We start from the raw sequence: 26,028 nt of genomic DNA, 5'->3' as shown, positions 1-26,028 counted from the left end.
AAAGGAAGTTGAAAGGAAGACAGGTTAATTAGCAAGAACAGTCAAAACATGTAGGTAAATGGACTTTTTCATATATATATATATTGCCATGTAATCCCGTAAGGGGTGGCCATTTGACTTTTGAGTTACTTGTTTTACGGGGAGGGGCACTAACTCTCCACCAACCCACTTGTTGACACGTAGGGAGCACGTATGGTTTGGTTTCGTTGTAAATGGTTTCTTGGCTTACAGGAAACCATTTGGCTTGTCACTCAATGTAGAGCCACCTGTAAAGGAAAGGAAAGCAATAAGAAGTGACAGGAAAGATGGAAAAATTGGAAGAGAGGAGGGCAGGCACAGAAAAAGAATGGTAAAGGCTAAGGAAGAAGTAGGCTGCACTGCATCAAGTGAGTGGATGATGGTCGCCACCACTTAGAGAGAGAGAGAGAGAGAGAGAGAGAGAGAGAGAGAGAGAGAGAGAGAGAGAGAGAGAGATATGCTGTTTTGAAATGAACATTTTTGGAACTGATGGTACTGGAATGCTGTTTCAACGCAGTGCTGATCTTCCCACGGCTATGCCAGGCAACTGACGAATTACTATCAAGGTCTCTATTTTGGTTCTCGGCGCGAAGAGGCTGGGGTAGATTTTCGATATTACATTCGGAAGGTATAAAACAACAGTACGACAGTGTATCCTGATTTCTTAGGCTACGTTGGTGCCGGAGCGTGAGTTGCCGGGCGCAGGAGGTGTGGCTGGTGCTGACCTCGGTGACGGGGACGCATGTGAGCCTCACTTGGATACCGCACCTCGGATGGTACGAGGCCCCGCCCACACCCATCCCTTGCGGCCTGCACAGCGGCTTCATACTCATCGCGGATAAGGTAATTAATAATTCCATCATCACCGTGTGCTGTAATTGTCTTCATTAACGTCTCGTTTATAATAATGATCATCGTCGCTCATTACAATCATCTTAATTTTCACCATCATCATTTTCATTATTAGTATTTCATCATCGTCAGCAGCAGCAACAACAGCAGGTGCTTGCGTCATATTTATTGCTGACAGTGTAATTATTTCAGTCATCATCATCATCATCATCAAGCTGCTTCATACTTATCGCTGACAAGGTAATTTATTTCACCACCACCACAGTCATCATCATCATCATCATCTATTGCACGTATTTATTACCTGTTCACAATGACATATTTTTCATTTTAGTCTTACTTCAGACAGATGTGTTCAGCTTGGGAACCTTTTTATTTCGAACTGGAAGGAAAGCTCCCTTACAGCGTCAGGGGGCTTTTCTAATCGGGATCGTATCACATGGGTCCAGCAAGAATGACTGCAAAAACACGTAACGGTAATGGAGTTTCTCTTGAGTGAATGAAATTGTCTGGTAGTAGCCATATAGAAAAATGTGCACGTCTTCGTTGGGTTATTTTTGTTAATATTATTATTGCATTAATTTTACATAAAGTAACCATCTCTATCTTGAATGCTGAGTTGTAACCAGAGGTATACAGTAGAATATGATGCAGGTCAGGAAGAAGTGCTATGGAAAGGCTGTAGAGCTGAAATGTTGTCCAAAGTGGTGCTGTCTTTCTGCCACGGACCTACGTAAAAATTAATAAACTGGAAAAGGATGAAAATCTGGGCGAAGTTAAAATCAAAGAACTGTGGTTGGCGTGTTGGATGTTTGTAAAGTTTTCATATAGTTTTGTCTTGGTTACTTGCTATGCTGGGAGAAAGAATAGGTAGGGTATCTACCTTGAACAGTGAGTTAGGTTTCACGACAGACGTGTGGACTTCGTCTGCATTGACGACTCGTGACATTACCCTCTCCAGTATGGTAACTTTTTTTTTTTTTTCCTTTTTGACGATTTCATTCAGCTTTTGAGACATCAAGCTGAAAGGGTTAAATATAGCCTTCACTGACTGTATTCATACGAGAGGTCATTCCTGAGATGAATAAAATTGTCTTCGGGTAACACACACGTACCATTACCATTAAAAGGCCTCACCGTATTGAAGAGGGTAATTAATTGCACAGTTGGCAGTAAGACTAGGTGTATACCCTGGACTGTCAGTTAGGTTACACGGCAGTTTTGTATTAAGGTTCGTCTGCTCTGACATTTCGTGACATGAGAGTGAAGGAATATTACATTTATTTTAACTAGTGGTGCTGGAGAGGGACATCTTGGTGTGGTGACGCCCGTATTATCAGGTTGCTGAACTATCTCTTGAGACAAACGTCCCTCAACTACTTACGTCACGCGAAAAAAAGGATGGTGCGCTGCAGGAGAAAGACAGCTTTAACCTGCAGTCCACTGGGCTCACGTTGTAGATGAGTCTGGGGCCACAACAGCGTTATAACAAGGCAGATTTTTTCATCCTTTTGTGACTTATTTCCCATAGCTCAGTGGCAGAGTGGGACAATAACACTTCTTCGTGACTAACATCAGAGTTTAATGTTAATCCTTAGTTGCAGCTTAGCATTCAGCATAAAGAGATACCGGCTTTACGTTTAGTGAAAGTGAACAGAGTATAGTTATCACACGTTTTGAACAAGTATTTACTCGCGCATGCTCCGGACAGCCTAAGTATTTTATCCAAGCCAGCACCAGACGACTTTATTCAGCAGAGCTGCAGAGGTTGAGTTACAGGAGCCTGAGTGTCAGATGTTATCCTTAGATTCTCTCTCTCTCTCTCTCTCTCTCTCTCTCTCTCTCTCTCGACGATTTACTGCAGCTTAGGCTAAACTAATCGTACCATACTTTAGCCTTCAGTAACCTGTTCGCTACCTGGTGTCTGCGGTACCTAAGCTAAATCAAACCGTCTGCCAGTATAACAAGAATAAAATAAATCACCATCGTAATGAAGGAGCTGATTATGCCTTCATCCACTTTAGTTTGCTGAAATTTCGTTATGGATTAGCTATAGTATATTATGTTTAAATATTAATTGGCACTTAAATACTGTATGGTTAATTGAAGATCTGTATTTATAGATTGATTTAGGTTAGAGTATTCATTGGGCTTTTCTCTCAGTTTGTACTGTACTGCACATCTGTGTCATTATGATGTGGTGGTGTGCTGGAGTGACATATGGTGTCATGTGGTGACGTGGGGTGTAGTGGTGTCTGATGCAGTGTGAAGTGTGTGTGTGTGTGTGTGTGTGTGTGTGTGTGTGTGTGTGTGTGTGTGTGTGTGTGTGTGTGTTGTGTGCGTGTGTGTGTGTGTGTGTGTGTGTGTGTGTGTGTGTGTGTGTGTGTGTGTGCGCGTGCGTGCGGCGTGCGTGTGTGCGTGCGTGTGTTTGTGATATTGTGATGTGTGGTGTCTTTTTTGGTATTTTGATGCATTGTGGTGTCTTGGTTAATGTGATATGTGACTTATGACATTGACTATTGATGAATATTGTGATGTTTGGCGTGTAGAGTGGTACCAGGAAGTGTGCCATATGATGCTTGTTGTGTAGTACGTAGAATTGTAGTAGTAGTGGTAGTAACAGATTTGTAGTTTTGTTTTGGCGAGTCTGTTGATATGGGAGTCAACAAATTATAACTTGAAAATTTTATGATTCTGGAGCGAATAAGATTGTGTAGTAGTGTGATGTAGTGAAGTGTGGCAGTTGTTGTTGCATAACCCCGGACTGTCTTGCTGAGCAGATCCGTCGACCACAGGTAAGCAACTGCGTCTGTGGGGTCATCCTACAAGTACAGTACAATGTATACATCGTGTAGAAAACTGGCACCCTTTTGTGGTAGACAGTGCCTTGCCAAAGTCGGACCAGGATCCTTCCCCACAGTAAGGTGCCGGGAAGCATGAGGAGGCTTGGCTCCCTGTTGGATGCTGGTTTCCCATCCTGGGGACAGAACTACACCTTGTGTTGGCTTCTCGTTAGTGCCAGTGCTACAGTGAAGTGGGGTAGTGTGATTGTGAAGTGGAGTAGTGTGAATGTGAAGTGTGGCAGCAAGGAAGTGGGGCAGTGTGAAGTAGTGATGTGGGAACAAGGAAGTGTGGTAGTGTGAGAAAGCAATGGTGTTATTAATGTCGATGTGTTGGCAGGTGCACGAGGGTGGGAGGCTAGTGGAGCGAGAGCGGGACTACCCAATAGAACCATTTCACGTGGTGCCGCACAAGTTTGCGGTGGAGCTGTTCTTGCGGAGTGAAGAACCAACTCCCTTCTGGCCTCACCTGCCCCAGCTGCGGCGCCGCTACCTCAGCTGCGACGCCCTTCCTGACCCTTCCTCACCCTTGCCACGACCTACTCGCAGATGGCGTTCCTCAGCAGCCCTTGCTTCCACCCAGCCCCGCCTTGACCCCAGAGGTGATGATGCAGGGTTGACCCGGGGTGGGTCCCACGGGCAGTTACAGCCATCTTCATCCTCCCTTGCCAGCCTGCGGGAGCCGCAACAAGCCTGGGCGTCTGCCCCGGCTCTGTCAAGAGCCTTCCGGGTGGCGGCACAGTTGTCCCATACTGGCTCCCGTGTGCTGCCAGGGCTGTCCTCAGCCAGCAGTGGGGTGTGCCTGGTGCCAGGGGACCTCAGTGGCCCTGAGTCACTGGGTCCCACCACTGAGGGCACCAGTCCAGTGTGGTCCCCTCGGGGTCCACCACTGCATCTGCAAGACCTCGGCACAGAAGAAAGGGCTGGCCGGGGATTGAGGCGTGATACTGACACTTCGTCCTTTGAGGACTTGCTGGCTGCGATATCAGCTGCCAGGAGGGCCACTTTCAAGACTGAGCTCAGCTTGCTAAGATTTGACTCCCAGGCGCAGGAGAGGCTGGTACGCGAGGTGCTAGCTGCCTCAGACTCGGACTTCGAGGACGAAGAAGGCGAATGTGAGGCCGAGGAGGAGGGTCACTACGGCTGTGTTATTACCTTTGAATCCCGGTCCACCAGCATGGAAGATGTAGGGTCACCCCGAGCCCTTGAGGCTGCCCTGGTGTCCCTTACTTCCACTGACACACCCCGGGAACAACTTCACCCCGCCCCATCCCCAGCCCCCTCGGAATCAGACCCTGAGCCTGGCATCAGCCCTGAGCCACGCCCTGTCCCACAATCCTGGGTGGTCACTCCAGCCACAGACTCACAATCGGACAGTGTGGAGGCACGGGAGGCCTGGGTGGGGCAGGGTTGTCTGGATGTGCCAGGGCGCCTCACCCCACCTGTGGCACCTCGAATGGGGTCGAGAACTACACCAGACCTGGCTGAGGACATAAACTTTCAGTATGATTCCCTCAGCCACGACCATCACCGCCTGCCCCTGGACATCTCGCACTTGGACAGCGAAGATTCATTGGAGGCTGTCCCACGACACCACTCTTTGTTACAGCACCACCCGCTAGAGCAGCAAGGGGAGGGTGAGAATGAACACGCTGGTGAGAGTGAAGAAGGGAATGAGAGTGACAATAATGGCGGAATTGGTGTGGGTGGGAAGTACGAAGTAGCGGGAGGGGAGGCCACTTACACTTCCATGGAGGGGGAAGTGGCAACAGACCCCTTCCCCCTCGTACCATCACACCCTACTGTCAGGCAGTCACACCAACCCTCACACCTCTACCCTACCTCTTCACCACACCTCCCTGCTGTACTGCCACGCACGACCTCTCCACCACACTTCCCTCCAACTGCACCACCACACACCACATTACCACACCCACCTACCTCGCCAGCAGAGTCTCTCACCTCACCACCACACCTCCCTACTCCTCCGCCAATGTCCCCCACTTCTCCACCACACCCCAGTTCTCCTCCACCAATCTCCCCCACCTCTACAACACACCTCCCTACCTCACCGTCACACCTCTCCACACCACCACTCTCCCCCCTTACATCAGAAGAGCCAACGACTCCAGTACCAAGTGAGAGCAGGAGCGACGAGGCAGTGATAGGTTTAATTGATTTAGCCTTGAGAGACCTGGACACTGAGGAGGCCAGTGGAAAGTTAAGTGACACAAGAGATGAGAGTGAAACCGGTGGAAAAGGAAGCGAGGCGAGGGAGGGAGGAGGAGAAATGAATGAAGGAAGAAAGGAAATGGATGAAGAAAGAAGAGGAACTGAAATGAGTGAAGGTGGAGATGTGATTGGAGGGAGGGAGAGAGTTGAAAGAAGAGAAATAACTGACGAATGGGGAGAAATTAGTGAAGGAAGGGAAGATACTGCTGAAGATGAGAAAGAAACTGTTCAAGGAAGAGGAGAAGCGGATGAAAGAGGGACAGCAAAAGTTGGAGGAAGAGAAGCAGAAGCAAGAAGAAGGGAGAGGGCCTATGTAAGAGCGAGAGATATGGTCACTGAAGGGGCCATATGTGAAACAGTCGGTGAAAAAGTTGCCCCCTTCATAGTAAGCGAAGGAGAGAGTGAATCAGTCGAGGAAGCCATCAGTGAAGCAGGGAGTGAAGCAGGTGTAAGTGAAGTGACTGGGGATGAAGTGAGTGAAACTGACGAAGGACTGGGTGGTGATGCGGGAGATGAAGATAGTCAGGGAATGGGAGGCAAAGAAAGTGAGGAAATGGGAGATGAGGGGAGTGAAGATGTGGAGGGAAGGGAAAGTGAGGAAGTGGAAGAGGGCAAGGAGGAGATAAGAGGCAAGGAAAGTGAGGAGACGGGAGGCATGGAAAATGAGGAGATGAGAGGCAAGGAAAGTGAGGAAGTGGGAGATGAAGGAAGTAGAGATATAGCAGGCAAGGAATATGAGGAAATGAAAGAGGAGGAAAGAGAAAGTGAAAAAGAAGGTGCTGAAGAATTTGAAACTGGTGAAGAGAGTGAAGAAGTGGAAGGCGCGGAAAGTGAAAGTGACTATGAAGAAAATGAAACAGAAGGTGAAGTTAGCGCTGATAATGAATTTGATTTAATAAGGACTACATCGAATGGTGCTGGGGATTATATTTACAAAGGAACTGAAATGCTTAGTGGAGAAAGTGATGAAAAGGTGGAAGATGAAGAAAATTATGATGAAATGATTAGTGAAGATGGCAGTAGAACCGAAGGCCGTGATGAAAGTGCTGAAGATGATGATGAACGGACAAACACAGCTGGTGAAAGAGGCCCAAATGGTGAAGGTAATGATGAAAGGACTGATGACGGGAGGAGTGTGGTGGTGGTGAGGGAAGGTGGGGGACCTGAAGGAATAGTGCGAAATGGAAGGACGTACAAGAATGGCAGAGTTGGAGAAGGAGCCGTTGTGAGGAGGTACTTGGGTAATGGAGGGAGAGGAAGGGATGGTGATGAAGTTGTAGGGGTGGAGGAAAGAGGGATGATTGGCGGGGATGATAGGGGTGTAAGGAGTGATGGTAGAAGAGTAACGATTGAAGAAGGAAAAGAAATTGGCGGAGTGAGAGAAGGAGGGGAAGTAAGAGGAATAACTACCGAAGGAGGAAGAACAATGGAAAGGGTTACTGAAGGAGGCAAAGTTAGGGAGGGAGGAAGAGAAAGAACCAATGAAGGACTGAGAGAAAGAAGAAAAGAAATTGATGGAGTTAGTACTGAAGGAAGGAGAGAAGGAGGAAGAGTTAGAGAGGGAAGAAGAGATGCCGAAAGAGTGAGCGATAGAGGAAGAGCCACTGAAGGAGGGAGAGGAAGAAGAACTAACGAAGGAGAGAGAGTTGGTAGTAGAAGAGGCGAAGTGAGACACAGAGGAGACAGATCTACCGCGGAAGGAAGAGAAGGTGTATCTGAAAGAGGGACAGATGAAAAGAGACTGGCAGACAGAGGGAGAGTAGGAGGAGAAGGCGATGGAAAGGGCAAGTCAGAAAGGTCTTCCACACATCCCCCACCCACCCCTCTCCCTCCGCCCACCACCACCCCTTACATCATACCCTCTTCCACCTACTCTTATACTCCACACATCCCTCGAACCACTCATTCCCACACCCCTCTCCCTTCCACTTACTCCGTTTCCCCTCAGATCTCCAGCTACTCTCCCTCCCCTCACATTCCTTCAACCTATTCCCCTTCCCCTCACATTTCCTCGGCGTACACTCCATCCCCCCTCATCACCCCCTCCAAGCTCTCCCCTTCACCCCTTCGCCAGAGGACCAAAACTGAGGTCCCTTACACTCCCTTACCAGACCGGTTAAATGGTCCTTGGTCTCAGAGGCTAAACAAAGGGGCCGGTCCTACCGTAGCCTTCTCCTCTAACCCCACTCTAGCAGCCCTGCAGAGGAGCTTGTACGCTAGGGTGAAGGGGGACATCAGGTCCTTCCATCTCAGTGCCTCCTATCAGCCTGGCTACCACAACTACCACAATCACAGTAACCAAAATAACCTTTCCGCGACTCACCGGCATCTCGGCACCAACAACAATCGTAACACCTACCAACATTCGACAGACTACCAGACCAGCAGCCACCAACATTCCAAAAGCTACCAGTCCAACATCGTCAACAGCAATTATCAGTTTTCTCCCAGCCATCACAGCCCCAAGTACCCCGTGCTGGATTCATCACTAGTTCGTTCCTCTTCAACCCTCGCCCTGACCTCCATCTCCACCTCGCACGACCTCCTGCCCACCACCACCACCACAGGGCAAGGGAGGTCAAGGGGCAGTACCGGTGACCTCAGGAGAAGCCAAGTGACCTCCCAGTTCGCCAGGTACGCCGGTAAGTGCTGAATTGTTGGGTTTTGTAACCAGTGAATGGAGGACTGTTCTGAATTAGCCATTAAGTGTCTGAAATTATTATCTCTCTCTCTCTCTCATTGTATAATATATATATATATATATATATATATATATATATATATATATATATATATATATATATATATATATATATATATATACACACACACACACACCGGTGTATCTAGACGCCTTACTTCATAAGGGGTGGCCACAAGCAAATTTGCCTCCACTTTACCCTGTCCTGTGCCGTCTGTCTGCCCTCTCAACTCATTCCTCTCCTCTCATATACTTTACCACCCTATCCCTCCATCTTATCCTGTTTCCCCCTCCCCCCCTCCACGACACTCGCATACGTGTCCACGTGGCCAATCCATCGGAACATTTTTCTCAACGCTTTGTCAATTGCACATCCACACCACAACGCTCCTTCACTTCCCCATTTGTCTATATGCTTCTCCACGTAATCCACATGCCCCTCTCACTTGACTCATTTTAAATAATACCATTGAATATTCCCCAAAATGAACAGTTAATAGCATAAGATGTTGAAGTATGGAGCCTTTTTATGAGACCTGTATAATTTAATGTATTCTGCATTCATGGCGTCGTCGTCTAATATGAAAACAGGAATGAAAGGTTGACTTTCTCTTTGGACAGAAGCAAGGGCCGGAACACAACAGCTGGGCGTGTCTGATAACATCTCAGAACAGTGCGTGTATAAATTCTTTTCCACCGCTGTAATTATGTTGTTGTTACGAGAGAGAGAGAGAGAGAGAGAGAGAGAGAGAGAGAGAGACCACCAGTGATGACGTATCCCGGTCATCATTTATTTACATACACGATAGATCGCTTCTGTTTTAGTGTCATGTGTTCATTTTTCCTATACCTTCGTGTAGTTGGAATTACGTATCACTACAGACAGAGCAACAACAAATGCTTTTATACCAATATACGTGTCATGTCTCAATGGCAGCATAAATTCCTAGTCGTACCTGGTGAACTCTATAAAATTTAGTCTGGCATTTCGATCTAAAGGTCTTCTCCCGCCATCCTCCATCACGGCTCAGATCGAAGGTATCCCCAAGCCTTTACCTAATTATATATTGATTCTAATGCATTCCCAGGTGATATAATGTGACTGTGTTTATTTCTTTTTCGTCATTTATTGTCCTTTCTTACTCGTATTGCGAGCAAACATCTGCCGACACTTCCCTGCCGGCTGAGGCAATGGAAGTCGTTAATATTTTTATGTGATAGCAATATGAAACACGTAGCAAAATAGTAGAGAAAGAAGGACACTCCGTCGTTTGGGAAGGAATAAGAAATATGGAAGGCAGGACATAATGCTGGCAGAGGATTGTCGGTGAACTTTTGTTTCTAGCTGTACGTATTTGAAACCTAAAAATCAGAGAAACTGAAACCGTGGGATGGAAGAGTATTTTAAGGGTGGAAGACGTGAGGCTGGGATAGAGGGAAGGGATGCTGGAGAAGGAAACGGAAGAGGGAGGGAAGTGTGGGCTGGGGTGGAATGGAATAGAGGGGATAATGAAAAGGAAGGGGAGAGATTAAGAAGAAGATGTAGGGGACTAGGAGATAATAGGGAGAGGCGAATGAAAGGAGGGAGAGGGAAAAGAAATTAGCTCTTTCATCGAGACTTGTCTGTCAGAGCTGAATAAAATAATCTATTACGCGTTTGTTTTCATCTGACAAAGGTCCCTAACCCCTTCTGAGATTAGATGATGGCCAGGTGTAGTCAAATTTGAAGGCTGATATGACTAGTGGCTAAGGAGACTCAGCCCTACCTCATAGCCATGACTTGTCGAATTTCATGCCGCTACAACTTCGTTTTCGATTTGTGGGAGTGACCCAGTTCCGTTGAATGAAAACAAACCAAGTATATTGGAAGCAAGAGTAAAACGCAACGATCGCCCTCATAGTGAAGGGGTTAGGAAGGCGAGGCAAAGAGGAGAGTGTGAGGAAGGACAGGCAAAGGGAAGGAGTGTGTCAGAGGTAAGAGTGGGGAAGGGACGACCACTAGGGAAAATGGACAAAGGCATAAAAGGGGGTCTAGGTCCAAGGGGACGCGTTCTTTTTGGTTAACCCAAGATCTAGACCTTGGGTTAACCAATCTAGTAATATCTTCTTTGGCTTTACAGATTTATTAACACCTTTTCCTAATGATTTATTCAACATATTACACATCTTTGTATGTCATTGATACAAACTCAGTCGATAATAAAACGATATAAATACCGCAGTTTACAAGAGAATGCTAAGGTGAAATATTATTAAATCGCTTAGGAAGAGGTGCTACGAAACTTTTCATGCCGCTGAGATCATGGTCCGTCGTAGTATTGCACATTTATTTGCCACCACCAGATGACTTAATTGAAAAACCCGCAAGTAGAGAAATTGATGTCTCACCCCTTCAGTTCGAAAAGTCTTCTGAGCTGAATTAAAATGGTGTGTAGATAAGAGTACAGTATAGTGGAAAATACGTGATCATGTTGAAGTGGTTAAGGACTTCCTATTGCCACTTTCTTACCACTGTATTTCTGTATATGACCACTTAATATTCTCAGGCATATAATCTCTGGCATTATAATACAGACGTAAATAACCTTCGAGAGAACAGTATGACGTAGTTAGTGCGCAAAGTAAATCGTTCTGGAAAAAGTGTAACGAAATCTATAATCCAACGAAAATACGACCCTAGGAGAAAGTGGCATTGAGAGATTTGATTGGGGGGAGGGGGCTTAAAGGGTAGTGGAGGATTGTTCGGGGAAAGATATTGAAGGGGGGGAAGAAAATGATATTATAGACGCAGCAAACAGCCGCCATGTTTCCTTATTTGGAAATGTAGGTTTACAGTATATTTATCCGCGTGTATCTACAGGGTGTCCATAAATAGTCTTTACAATTTTGAAACTTAATAGGAAGTGGCCCAGAGTAAGAGTGTGGTGTGGCCTGATGCTTGCCTGAATAATTGTTAGTGTCAGCGGAGTGCATATCCATGTTGATGGATTTATCAATAAAACCTATGAATATAAGCATTGGTATCATAAAAATTGATATTCTGTATCACGGAATCTTCACTTATAAAGTTTCAAAGTTGGAAAGATAATTTGGTAATACCCTTTATTTATTATTCCTGCTATATATATCAAGCAAATCTTTCCCCTGTTTCTGTTTTTTTCCCCCTCGTGTTTTTACATTTGTCAGTCATTGCATCAGTTTCTTTTCTACTGTAGTTCATCCACCTTAACCTGGAGATGTCTGGTATTTTTAAAGTTTATTTCACGAAGCTCTGTAACAGAATAAGATACTGCTACTACTTTATATTCTTACCAGCCACTTCTTTGTGAATAGCACCATATACTTGTTAAAATTCTGTTATAGTTCAGCATCCAAAATGAAAATATGCTAATTTTAGAAGAAGTTCAGTTTAACAAGTACCGTATTGTTTCATAATTTGTCTTAGTAGTTTCGTATGCACATCTGTATATTTTTCTGTAGATGTCTTTCGACTTTTTTGTGCATCTGTATTTCTATATCACACTTATGTCTGCCTTGATTACGTGTATAATTATTTCAGTGTTTTTACCTGTGCCATTTTTATCTGTCCGTTAGGGAATATTACGTCGATCCATATCAATATACTGTAAATCATGCGGTTTCTCTCTCTCTCTCTCTCTCTCTCTCTCTCTCTCACAACACACAGTATGCTCGTATATATCTGGCCATCTGTCTATGTCCGTGTGTCTGTCTGTCAGTCTGTTGCTGCCTTTGTTCCCCTGCCTCACAACACATGTCCCATGATTTTATCTTGTGTATGTGTGTGTGTGTGTGTGTGTGTGTGTGTGTGTGTGTGTGTGTGTGTGTGTGTGTGTGTGTGTAAGGAGACTAGCAGGGGGTAGATAGGAGGGGAAATGAAAGAAAGGCAGAAAAGAAAGGATATGAGAGAGTGTACAGAAATAAATTAGGAAAGTGAAAAATGTAGGTAATGAGAGAGAGAGAGAGACTTATGTAAGTAGCTAGATACAACAATCCTATCGACCACTGCACGCGCGCACACACACACACACACACACACACACACACACACACACACACACACACACACACACACACACACACACACACACACACACCGATAATCGTTTTCTATCGTGATAGGAAGAAAACTAACTCGTCTTTCTTTTTTGTTCTCATTCTGCTGGTTTTGGAACTCTGGTATCTGTGCTAAACATACTACCCGGTACAAAGTTTATATCGTGTTGCTACTTCTTCAGGGCAGACTGCACAAATTCTTGAAATTGGCCTACACAGCAACGTCAGTACTGCACATAGATGCGAAATTTTAAAGTAACTTCATAATCATCTCGAGGCTTTTATGTATCCTTACAGTAGAGTTCACTTCTGTACCAGTACGTAAAAGAAAAAGTAATGAGGAGGTGCATATCGAACAACAACAGTAATGTTTAGTGTGTGAAATTAGTTTAGTCATAGGCATTTCGGTCCCAAAATCACATTTCTGTCCATCATCAGATGAGCCAGTAAATGCTTATATGGGAAATGTGGGAGAGAGGAAATTCTTTTATCGCATCTTTCTATGTAGCGACCACATCAACAGCAAGACGACCTAATTAAGGAAGTGTACTTTTCCAGGTCTCTTCCTTCTCTCAGTACCATCAGGTTTGACATCATATTAATTCAGTGGTGTGGGAAGAACATCAGAATATTACATGTGAATTTAAATTGAGTAAAAGAAAAAAACAACTAAAAGTACAGTTGTTCCATGTCTAAAACTAGCATGAACAAAATTTGTGTGAAAGCGAGCATTGAGAGAGAGAGAGAGAGAGAGAGTAGCCTGATGAACAAATAGATTCCCTGACCTCCAGCAGCAACAGCAGCGATCAATACAGCTGCTACTGCCCTTATCACCACACACATCTCCCTCCGCCTTGCCTGCTGCTCCACTCACGCTCTCCTGATAACGCCCGGGTTGGTGTTGGTGTTATACTGGCGTGGTTAGTGCTGGTGCAGTTTGTAACATGGGCAGTGTTGTTGGTGGTGCTGTTGTTTGTGGTATTAGTTGTTGGTGGTACTGGATGTTGTGTATTGTTATTTTTACTGTTGTGTTGAAAGAACTACGTGTGGTAGTGGTGATGGTAAGTGTGATAATCCTGTTGATTGTGGTACCAGGGTTGGTTGTAGCAGTGGAAGGTGTGTTGATAGTGGCTGTTGTGGCACCAGACAGTTGGTGGGTTTGCAGTGGTTGTTAAGTGGTAGTAGGCTAACTGTATTCCAAACAGCAGTAACCTCAGACAGCTTGTAGCAACAGTAGTGCCTGTGGCGGTTGAAGTACTGGTTGGTAGTTTGATTTAAGGCAGGTCATGGTACCAGTGGTCATACGGCGAAGGCGTGATAAAGATTAAATGACCTTTTAGCACATAATGATGACATATTTATTTTGAAATTTTACATGTTTACAGAAGGTTGTTTTGTGTGTTAGAATGGCCTGTTCCATTCTTTTTGTATACAGCGTCGCTGGAATGGAATGGTACTCATACATTTTTCCAGTTCATGGAAAGTCAAATGACGTTCTGACTAAATGTTACAAATTCTAAACTCCATCAGAGCAATTTGACTTTGTCCATATCCTTTACTCTGTAGAGACAACGACTTCCTGAAACTGTGTGTGTGTGTGTGTGTGTGTGTGTGTGTGTGTGTGTGTGTGTGTGTGTGTGTGTGTGTGTACGGTTATTTTTATTTATGATGTGCTTTACATACAGCAGTGGAAAAGTAATTTCCTGGCTTATGGAACCAGGTTAAAGAAGGGAATTCCACACCCTGGTCATGTACTTTTTCAGATATACTGTACTGAACATCATGCATCCATGTTTATCCATTGTCAGCTCCTTAGCGTCGTCAACTTCCACACTCCGCTTTCCTACACGGTCATCAGCTCCATCCACATTCTTAACCTGCCACAGCTCCTTCAACCCTCAAATTCACTCGCATAGCCTATCTCATTTTCTCCACTCTGTCCACCGGTATATTATTCTTTCAGCATGACCATTCCGTGTGCACTTTTTTATTATCATTACTCGTTACCTTTCGCTAATCTGTTTCCTATCTTATTCACTCTGCAGGTCACACATTCTGTAAGTCCCATCCCATCTCCACGTTTCACACTAGCGCCATCCCAAAGTCTCACTGGCATACCTTAATGTAGATACTAACACACCATGCGGTTCCCCTATAGTCTTCATTTTCAGTTGTCTGATTCCTGTATAGTCCTTCATAGCACTGGCCACTTTTCTTTCTCAAGCCACTTTGCTCATCTACCCTTGGTGATAGGTGGAGGTGCCCGTTGTCCACTCACTTAATGTAGAGACGCCTTCTTCTTCCTTCATGTCAATCATTCTTTTTCTGTGTTGTCCTCCGCTCTTCCTGTTTCTCCCGCCCTTCCTGTCACTATTTATTACTCTTCTTTCCACTTCACGTGAATATATACACTGAGTAACAAACCAAATGGCTTCCTGTACCTCAGGGAACCAGTGACGTCGGTGTATGGTAACCATATAGCCAAATAACGGGGTGACGTGGGGAGCAAATGCGGCATCCATCCAGAAACCAAACCCTCACACTAATCCCGCGGCTCTCTGTGGCAAAGCTTTGTCAACCGCATGGGAACATCAGTTCACTGCACGGGACGGCCCTCCAGGGGCGGTTGTTTACCTGCGGCTGATGGATCTGCTCGATCAGACTGGTGTAGCACAACTCATCTACTTTTTTTTTAACTTTATGTTTTAGCCTTGAGTCCCTACACACTGAAAGGGGTATTCTAGAAGTGACTGTTATGCAGTTGTGGTATTATTCAACTTACCATCATCGTCATGAACACCACCATCATCCAAACCCTATAATCCGGAGACGATACATATATATATGCTTTTTTTCATTGTTCTGTCTAATCTCTTAACTACGCTAACTTATTTTCTTCATTAATTTTGCAACATCCAGATCATTTTTTAAATTTTAGAGAGACTTTTCGAGTTGGAGGGATTCAATATAGTCCTAACCCCATCGTTACCCGAGGTCCGTTCTATGCGTAATAAAATCGCTCGGAGATAGCAAGAATAAAATTGAAAGACGTTCTCTGCCTGAAAGGTTTGTTTTGGTGAGAGAGAGAGAGAGAGAGAGAGAGAGAGAAAATGTCCCCGTATTGGAGGGGCTAATGACAGACAAATAAAGGCAAACAAGCTGTCGTATACAATGATAGACGAGACAGGAATACTATTTTGATGATTCCATCTCTCTCTCTCTCTCTCTCTCTCTCTCTCTCTCTCTCTATATATATATATATATATATATATATATATATATATCTATATATATATATTCCTGCAACCCTCAGACGTTTTCATTCAGCTTACTCTTTACCTATACTTTTTTTTTTTTTTTTTTTTTTTTTTTTTTTTTTTTTAAATCGAGGCGAAGCTGCACTTGACAGGTTGGTGATGATTGGCTGAATGCAACATGTCCGAATTGTATTTGGACATTTTGCATTCAGCCAGTCATTAATCGGACATGTTGCATTTCATTATTCGGACATGCTGCATTCAGCCAGTCATCACCAACCTGTCAAGTGCATCTTCTCCTTGATAAAGAAAAAAAAAAAAATTGAGTGTAGTGACATTTTTAGACTCAAACACACAAGCATATCCTATGAAACACTTCGACTTTAACATGTGTCAGTCTCCAGTACAGACACCCCTACCCCGTTTATACTTCACCTCCATTGAGAAGGTGAATTCTGGCTGTTATTGTCACTTATTACCGTCAAACCCGTCAGCTGTTCCAGCCTTTTCTATGACATAAACTCTTTAAATTAGGGGGGGGGGGAATTCTCTATGACATTTCCTTCGCAAATGTGTCTTAGGTTAGGGGTTAAGTTTGATTACGTTAGGTTAAGTTAGGTTAATTTAATAAAAAATAAAAAACAAAGTTTTTCGACTGAAATTAACCTGAAAATTATTCGAAATGTGGGTACATCCATCCTCTAGTGAAAAAAGAATAATAGGGCCTACGTATTTCCGTTGATTCCGAGGATGTTCTTCCGTATTTGACTTCAACCCCAAATAGGCTTAGGAATCATTTGCGGTGGAAATTAATCCCTAAATCATTCGAAATAGTGGTAAATCCTACTCCTAGTGAAAGAAAAAATAAATTAAAATAGCCCGACTGTAATAAACGACAGAAATTCCGAATTCTGGCTATTACCCTCCGACGAGAGCCCCTGCCTGCAGTGGACATAATATGGAGTGACACAGAGAAGCTAAAGGTGAATGTAGGGAAGAGTAAAGTTATGGTCTTTGAGAGAGGTGAAGTCAGTGAATGTACAGTGAGGTTGGATGGTGAGGAAATGGAAAATATGAGTACGTTTAAGTACATGGGGAGTGTGATGAGTAAGGATCGAAATTTGGAGGGTGAAGTGCTTGAAAGGGTACAACAAGGAAGAAAGGTTGCTGGTTCCTTGAAAGCAGTAATAAGAAAGAGGGAAGTGAGCATGGAAGTGAAAAAGTTACTACATAACAGTATTGTGATACCAACTCTAATGTACGGAAGTGAAGCTTGGACGTTGTTGAAAGGACACAAGTCAAGAGTGAAAGCAGTGAAAATGAGTTACTTAAGAGGAGCCTCTGGAGTCACATGGAGAGACAGGCTGACAAATGAGGATATAAAGGAGCGTTGTGGTGTGGATGTGGATGTGATAGGAGGCGTTATGAGGAACACACTGAGGTGGTTTGGCCATGTGGAGAGGATGGAGGGTGAGAGACTGACGAGGAGAGTGTATGTGAGTGAGGTGGAGGGGGGAAGAGGGAGGGGGAGGCCGAGGATGAAATGGAGGGATGGAGTGGAGAGGTATTTGAGAGAGGGGGTTGTGAGTTGGAAGCAGGGCAGTGAAATGGCGGGAGACAGGGAGACGTGGAGGCGATTTGTTTGTGGCCACCCCTTACGGGATTAAGGCGTCTGGCAATAGAGAGATAGATAGACACAGAGACTGATGGGAGACATGGAGTGAAGGGGTTGATGAAGGCTATATCTAAGCTCTCCTGTTCGAAAAGCCTCTCTTAAATAGAATATAATCGTCTGGTGCTGTAGGAATAATGAAATATATATATAAAAGCCAGCGCACTGCACGAGTTAAGACTTCGTAACATTTTCATTGTTGCTTTTTCTTAATTTTTTAATACATAGCGAGCATGCAATACCTCAGTTTATTGGTTTGAACCCATCGAGTCCAGTGACATCTTTTTTTTTTCCTTGCAACTTCCAGGCGATTTTATTCAGCTTAAAGAAAGGCCTCTCGTTGCTGAATCTTGTCTATAACCCATCCTGATCAAAGTGTATCCTAAGGAGAATAAAGCTGTCTAGAGTTAGCAGAATAAACTTTAAGAATACGGTAACGGATTGAAGAGTTTGTGTGTGTGTGTGTGTGTGTGTGTGTGTGTGTGTGTGTGTGTGCGCATGCGTGCGTGCGTGCGTGCGTGTGTTTGTGTGTGTGTGTGTGTGTGTGTGTGTGTGTGTGTGTGTAGGTGAGGGAGGCGGGGAGCGGACCTTATGTGGGACAGATGCAGTAGCTTCACTGTAATACAAAGGAGTCACGCGATAGTTGGAACACGACTACGCTATGGACATGGAGGTATAAAGGACAGATTAATTAGAGCAGTAACATACAGAATATGAAAACAAATATACAGAAGTAAACGAACTGAATTCTGGTAGGGAAATTTGAAGGTCAGGAAATAACTAAAACTGAGGTACCTGAGACGACAAAAATGATGGTGGAAATTGAATGATAACCCACTTGGGATATTTTAAGTTTTATTTTGGATGCCACCTGACCATCTGTTCAGTCGAGGGAAGCAGAAGATTTACCATTAGACAGTGGCTGAAGAAGTGCATGTTTTTGTCTGTCCAACACCAGCGATTTTACTCGCCGTTTGGAGACTCCTCGAGATGTGGGTTAAGAAAGCAGCTAGATTGCAAGTCCAAAGTTAATACGTCCAGTGCAAGGAAAGATGTAAAGGAAATGTGACTAGTAAGTGGACAAAACAAGGGATAATTATATGTAGAACGTAAAGCTAAGAAATTGACAACGAAAGTAGATAATAAAAAGGGGAAAAAATGGTGAGAAAGTACAGAAGAGCGTGAATACACAGATGAATGATTAAAACATATCAAGGTGAAACAGGGGTAATGAAGCGAACAGAGTGATAGCGAGACGATAATAGAGAATCTGAGCATTTTCGGGTACGCATAATAGGCTGACGGGGAAGGGGAGTGATCTGCGACGACCAAAGAGAGACTGAGATTGACCAATGGCAGAGTAATAGCGGTAATACTAGGACGCTGGAAATTGTAGCCTGCGTCCTTGTATTTACCTTCGTCTTGCTCTCTGCTTCCTTTCCTTCTCGCCTCCCCCCTTCCCTCCCACAGCCTGACGGAGGCATTGCGTGAGAGTGGGACAAAAAATCGTACGAAGGCAGCTCAGTCACCCTTCAGCCCTCGGTTGGGGAGGGTGTGTTCCCGCGCTATCCATTGTGCTGTGACCTAACGTAAATTGACTGCGATTTCTGGTACCTATGGGCGTGATGTTTTGACTGTTTAGGTTATAAGTGTGCGGCCGAGTGATCCGGGAAATACCCCAAGACTGAAATACTCGTGTATGAAGTATATATTGACTTGCCCACGACCACCCTCGTCGTCCTTGCCTATGATGACCTTACCCTGACCCCTTGTTATAATTACGGGTTGCAGAGTCTTTATAGGACTTGTTAAAAACTCGCGCAGAACAGCTAAGAAGGACCCAGTACGTTTGCTATTATGGTATTATATTTATATTTGTATCTGTTTTGCATGTCTCAATAATCGGTTTTATGTATGAAAAGTGCTATAATTGCAAGCCGCAAAATCTTGTATTGACGTATTAGGAAGCTGTGAAGAACAGCCAGTAAGAATCCAGTGCGTCTGCTGTTTTTGTCAGTTACACTTAATAAATTTGATTAATTTGTATATCTGAAGTCAGTTCACTGAGTGAAAAGTGATTGAAATGCATGGCTAGTCTTGAAATACTTCATAACACAGCTTGAACCAATCCTTATTTAACACAGCCTAACCTCGAACCTAATAAAGTCCAAACTAACCATTATCACTCATTATTACTTTCCATCCTATTCCCCTTCTCCCTCACCTCACTTCCAACCTAACTCCCCCCCCCCCTCTTTGTCCTCACCGCACCACCTTTTGCACCTCTCGCTCTAGCCTCAGTCCCACTCCTTCTACCTATCTTCCTATCTTTTATCACCCTTAACCCCTAACGTTCTCTCCCATCACCCCATTCCTGCCCTCTCTCTTCCCCTAATTCATTCCTCTGGCTCCGCTCCCCTTGTGCCTTTCCTCCCGCCATTCCTATTATCCAGTCCACCCCACCCCGCATCCTTACGTAGCCTTTCATTGATTAGCTTTTCTAGAACCTTATCTAATTTAACAGACCCTATCCAGTTCAGCCTAACCTGACCCAGCTTAACCTAATCTAATCTAGCTCAGCCTATCCGAGCCCAACTCAACCCAGAAACTAAACGAAACCAGTGGCTTTACTCAATGTCATTCACTCATATATATATATATATATATATATATATATATATATATATATATATATATATATATATATATATATATATATATATATATATATATATATATTTCAGTGAGTTACTTCAGGGTGAAAGTAGCAGAGCTGGAGCAACAGTTTAATATTCAGCTATTTGTACTCCTAATACATAAGAGTACGACATTCTTACCTACATGTACTCATACGAGTTCATACATATACACGAACATACATGCCACCTCTCCCTCTCCTACTGAATCTAACCTTTTCCATCCCTACCCTTTTTTCCATCTTAACCCTTCTGTTTCCATACTCATTTCTGAAAGTCCAACTTTGCCTCATCTCTATACCTCCCTGTCCCAACGTCACTCCCCCCACCCTTATCCAGTGCCCTCCATCCTCATCCCACCTTCTCCACTTCACCCTTTTTCATCCATTTCTTCAGCCCCGTCACTCAGTGATGGCACTCATCATCATCCATCCCATCCCATTCCCTGCTCTTATTGAACCTTAATACCCCCATGTAACCTCACATAATCCACACACACACACACACACACACACACACACACACACACACACACACACACACACACACACACACACACACACACACACACACACACACACACACACTCTTTTCCGTCCCTCCTCGAGAGATTCACCCCTACAGTCCCGTGACGTATTTTTCTTTAATCAGTCCACCACCAGACGATTTAATTCAATCTAGGAAGGATCTCGAAGTGAAAGGGTTAGTAAAGGCTGATCTAATTCATTCAGTTCGTAAATTCTCACATAATCTGAAAAATCGTCTAGCAAGAATAAACAAAAAATTACCGTACTGAAATAGTTAATAAATTTTCTGATGGCGGTGTTAAATGAACAAAATTCACTAGTAACACTAACATTTCACGTGTCGCATATATTACCTTAGAGAGAGACAGACAGACAGACAGAATTTACTACTATATTCCAGAATGCTTGTGAGAGAGAGAATTTATTTCTATATTTCAGAATGCTCGTAATTTTGAACGCTCGCTAGACTCCCGGTAAATTAAATTAGATAAGGCAATGCAGGGCTATTAAGTTAGACAGGAGGAACAATACATGGGTGGTTGGTTAGTCGTTAAGAGTAAGCAACTAGTGTAATCGCTGTGCAGGGCAAGATTTAGTACACGGCAACCAGCAGTGTACAATCGGGGACGAGAATGTACTTAATGTTCACGTCTTCTGTTTCTCACCTTCCTTTTCTGGCCATTAGTCCAAAGGTGTGCGAGGTTTGGTATGTTACTGTGCCCATTGGTAGAACTCTCTGATATAGTTCTGCTTCTCTCTTTCCTCGGCAGCCTGATATTCTTAAGCGGAGAGAAGCTCGCTATGTTCCTCTTCCCATATTGTAGATGATGCTTTGATATTATGATGCGTCAGGAAGAAAGGTGCCGGACATGCCTTGAGTGTGATGTACACGCAGTGGAATAGCAAGCGAACTTTTGTCCATGATTGTACACTTTGTTAGTTGCACCTCCCTGTTCGTCCCATGTCCCTTCAACACAACGACGTCTTTATACATTTTTTCTTGCTACCTTCAGGCGATTTTATTGAGCCCTGCTGGGAAAAAAAAAAAATCCAATACATTCAGTTCGAAGTCTTTCCCGGGCTGACTAGAATCGCCAGGAGTTAGTAAGACATAAATAATCAAGCTCGTTCTTCGACCACAACGTCGAGCTGTGAGACCGTCATAGAGGTTAAAGAACTGGACGTGGTGAGCAGTGGAATGGACTGGAATGTTGGTGGGCGAAGGTCTGAAAATAGGTGTTGCATGATTATTGTTCTGAATGCAGTGAGGGTTTATTTCAAAATATCCTCCAGGAGTGAAGGTGTCACGGGGCTGGAGTAAAGAAATGAGTGTCAGGAACAAATTAATGGGTGGGATGAGCCGGAATTTTGATGGGGGTGAAGAAAGACCAACAGAGTATTCCCTATGAAAGTGGCTGCTGTAGGATTAATAATGGTTTGAGTGCTATTTCGATGTGTTCTCCCAAAACAAGATCACGAACTAGACGCTCGCGTTGCTCTTTTTAGCATGGCATATTTCGATGCAAGCAAAAATAACGTCCTTGGGCTGAAGCGGGGGTAATAATCTCTGCTAGTGACGAGGCATCCTCAGACCTCTGTGCTTGTACGAGAACCTAGGTATAAGCAAGGAAGAGCTTACAAACGTGAGTGTACACAAAGGCAGGCAGAAGGAAGCACATTGGCACATTATCCATTATACAATTACCACTGCGTGTGCATGGGCCACGTTTTATAACATACTGTACCTTCATGCACACCACACACGTCAATCTGACGGTGCTCAAGTGGTGGGTTCTTTCATGACACGAGCAATTGTCGTTTCAAAGTACAGTGTGTCTGAAATACGGTCGCTTCGAGTTCATGAATATCTGTGTTACCTTCACTTGAAACATGTTTTAAACAGACCTGCATTCTTGTTTTCTCGGTCAATTTCTCTCTGACATAATTATCTTCCGTCCATGCTGTAATTTTTTGTAGCCTAAACTAATTCATTCATTCATGTCGTGTTGCGTGTGTTGGGGGATGGGTGCTGGGTAGTAGTAATTTGTAAATCTGATGTGACGAGACAGTAAGTAGTAGCAGACTGTGTGTGCTTCTTTTTGCGGATGATACATGACTGTTGAGAGATGAGAAATGAAAATTTAAAAAACATGGTAACGAAATTTCATGACATCTAAAAGTGGATTTTGGTGAGATCAGAGTTACAGTGTTTGAAAGGGACGGGTTTAAAGAATACAGGAATATACAATGAGATTTAAATATGGGACAGGTGATGCTCAAGTAACACTGGTTTACAAAAAAAAAAAAAAAAAAAAAAAAAAAAAAAAAAAATCTGAGGCAAGCATGTGAATAGGTGTTTTGGACTAATTTTGATATGCTTAATTCAAATTTCTAAACAGTTTTGCTCTATCACCTCTAGTTTTTTTGCTTTCACATATACCTTTTTTTATTATAATGCATATATTTCTAATATAATGAGTTTATTTCATATATTAAAATGGCATATTACAGAACGAAACAAAACAGACACAGAACACTGACAGAACTAAATATTACTATTACTTGGATGTAAGCATATATACACATCATAGTACTACAGACAGTCAGAAGTGAGTTTGTTTGGACGATTTTGGTGTACTTTGACTCCTTGATGTCACGCATCAGCATCCAGCAGAAGTCCCCCATCATGCTGGGGTTCCACTTGCCTTGGTAGTTACTCTTCATCTTAGTAATATCTTAGTGGAATCTTTCCCCATGTTCGTCACTTACTGCTCCGAGGTTCTGGGGGAAGAAGTTGAGGTAGGAGTGGAGAAAGTGAATCTTGAGAGACATTCGGCACCCCATATCCTGATAAGCCTGCAACAACTTCTCGACACGCTCTTGGTAATCTACAGTAGTGCCCGTGTATTACCAAGGAAGCCATGGCAGACTACCTTAAATGCTTCCCATGCTTTCAATTCCTTCAAGGTGAGCTTCCCCTCGAATACCTCATCCTTCAGCACCTCCCGGATCTGAGGTCCGATGAAGATGCCCTCCTGGAGCCTAGCAGAACTGAGAGCTGGGAACAGAGTACACAGGTGTTGGAATGCAGCGTCATCCTTGTCCATGGCCTTCTTGAAATTCTTCATAAGGCCAAGCTTGATATGAAGAGGGGGAAGAAGCATCTTGTTCATGTCCACCAGAGGATTTTCTTGGACACTGTGTTTCCCAGGCACGAAAGTGCTCCTAGACCCCCAGTCCTTCTGCGTGTAGTGCTTGACATGTTTGAGCTTGTTGTGGCGCGCTTTTTAAACCAAGTTCCAAGAAAATAGGACGGTAAATAGATTTTTGGGGAATATTTTGGGTCTAGGCCTATATGTATACTTGTACATGCATGAATACATGTATATCTCAAAAACTAGAGGTGATGAGTGAAAACGGATTTCGAATCTGAAATCAGCATCCCAAAATTAGGTTAAAACACCTAATTTCATGCTTGCCTCAAATTTTTTGTAAACCAGTGTAATCAGAGAGCTGTAGATCAGAATCAGGATCTGGGAGGAAATATATGAGAATCTAGTGTACTTTACCATATGACACGTCAACATATCATAAAAATATTTCGGGAAATACCTTCGTACCCGTTCTGAATGTGATAGTCTAACCATATATTTCAGTATAGACAGTGGAGATCAGTGCCCTTGTGGTGGCATGTGAAAGTTTATGGCGCAGTCTATGGCGTTTGTGAGTATTTATGGACCTCAGGGAATGGAACACTAACCATTTCAATCCGATGACGTATTTTAAAAAATTGTATTCTTGCTATTTCCAGGCCGTTTTTAGTCATTTATGAGATTTAGAAATGGATGGCTTAGATACAGCCTTCATTAACTTCATTACAAGGGGACAGTAGTAGGTATTGGCGACCATCATCCACTCACTGAATGTAGTGCTGCATACTTCTTATGTGACTCGATACGGAGCGACAAGCTTAATGGTTTCCTATAATCCAAGAAACCATTCACAACGCTGGATGGTAATCATAAAACCAAATAATGAGGCAGTGTGAAGCCTAATATAGTGCCCTTGTTAAATAGGTGGAGAGACGCAATTACGGTGTCCATCCAGAAACCAAACCTTCACACACTTCCCTTGTCCATCGCAAGAGAACATCGGTTCTCTGCACGGGACAGCCCTGCAAGAGGGATTGCATGCCCGTGTTTGATGAGTCTGCTCGGCCAGACGGATAGGGGTTACGCTGCTACTACTACTATTCCTGCTACTATAGTGGTAGTAGTAGTAGCAGTAGTAGTAGGGGCTTACCTGATCTGAATAAAATAATATAACATCAGGAGAAATAAAATGGCCCACTGTGCTTGAGCTAAATTGGCAAAATATATAATTAATTAATTAACTTTGGCAGTGTAGTGAATAAAAATGAGTGTGAATCAAGGAACAGATGGTTGGTACATTGAGAAGCCTTAGGAAGCAATAACATAAGTCTTGTGACTGTGAGTCTGGTGGTAATGAAGGTGCTGCACGCCAGTGTACTAAATTCAATGCTGACATCCAGTAGTGATGCGTGATCAGTGTTTGTGGGCATGATTTCAGTTCCGAACAGTGGAAAAAAGCTACGGTACCACCTTCGACGTGTGTATGAAATTAGTTTAGATTTAGAGGGATAGTAGGTAAATGGAGGAAGAGAAGAGAGCTGCAGTGCTAAGGGCGAGAGAGAAGACCAATGCTACACAGTGAGTGATACAGTAGATTGACTGGGTGGCTGTGATGGTGGGGAACAAAAAGTAGATCGAGAACGAAGTGGAAGAGCTGGGTGGTGTGTCAAATGTAGGAGGGGGGTGCCAGGAGTGAACTGGTTGTCACTCAGTAGGGATAGTTGAGAGTAATAAAGTACTTAAGCGCAAATGTGGCTGCCCAACCAAGTGACCCTTCCCCCCTCCCCCCCATTCGCCCAACTTAGAGCGGTGAGTAGGCATCGTTGTAATGATAGTTCGAATCCGTGAGAAATTTCCCATACAGTACCATTTTTTTTTTTTTTCTTTCAGTCTTTGCTACCACACATTTATTCAGCTTAGGGAAGATGTGCTGCAGTGCCGTAGTTAGACACAGTGTTTATGAATTTTTCTGTAACATAGTCTAACTTGCTTCACTTATTTTTGTCG

General features: G+C 43.8%; 1 protein-coding gene across 1 annotated transcript in view; it reads left to right on the top strand.

The window, feature by feature from the left end:
- LOC145404996 (uncharacterized) overlaps window positions 1–26,028 on the top strand; it is a 58,799-nt gene that overhangs the window by 9,199 nt on the left and 23,572 nt on the right. Inside the window, exons 3-6 of the mRNA XM_080276498.1 lie at window positions 687–861; window positions 4,051–4,591; window positions 4,628–5,574; window positions 7,468–8,584. Of these exons, the coding sequence (XP_080132624.1) occupies window positions 687–861; window positions 4,051–4,591; window positions 4,628–5,574; window positions 7,468–8,584 (2,780 nt within the window). The remainder of the gene's footprint in view (window positions 1–686; window positions 862–4,050; window positions 4,592–4,627; window positions 5,575–7,467; window positions 8,585–26,028) is intronic.

This window comes from Coenobita brevimanus, chromosome 65, assembly GCF_032717465.1.
Source record: "Coenobita brevimanus isolate Jiangsu-jjx chromosome 65, ASM3271746v2, whole genome shotgun sequence".
NCBI lineage: Eukaryota > Metazoa > Arthropoda > Malacostraca > Decapoda > Coenobitidae > Coenobita > Coenobita brevimanus.
This window is presented reverse-complemented; position numbering and strand designations above follow the sequence as displayed.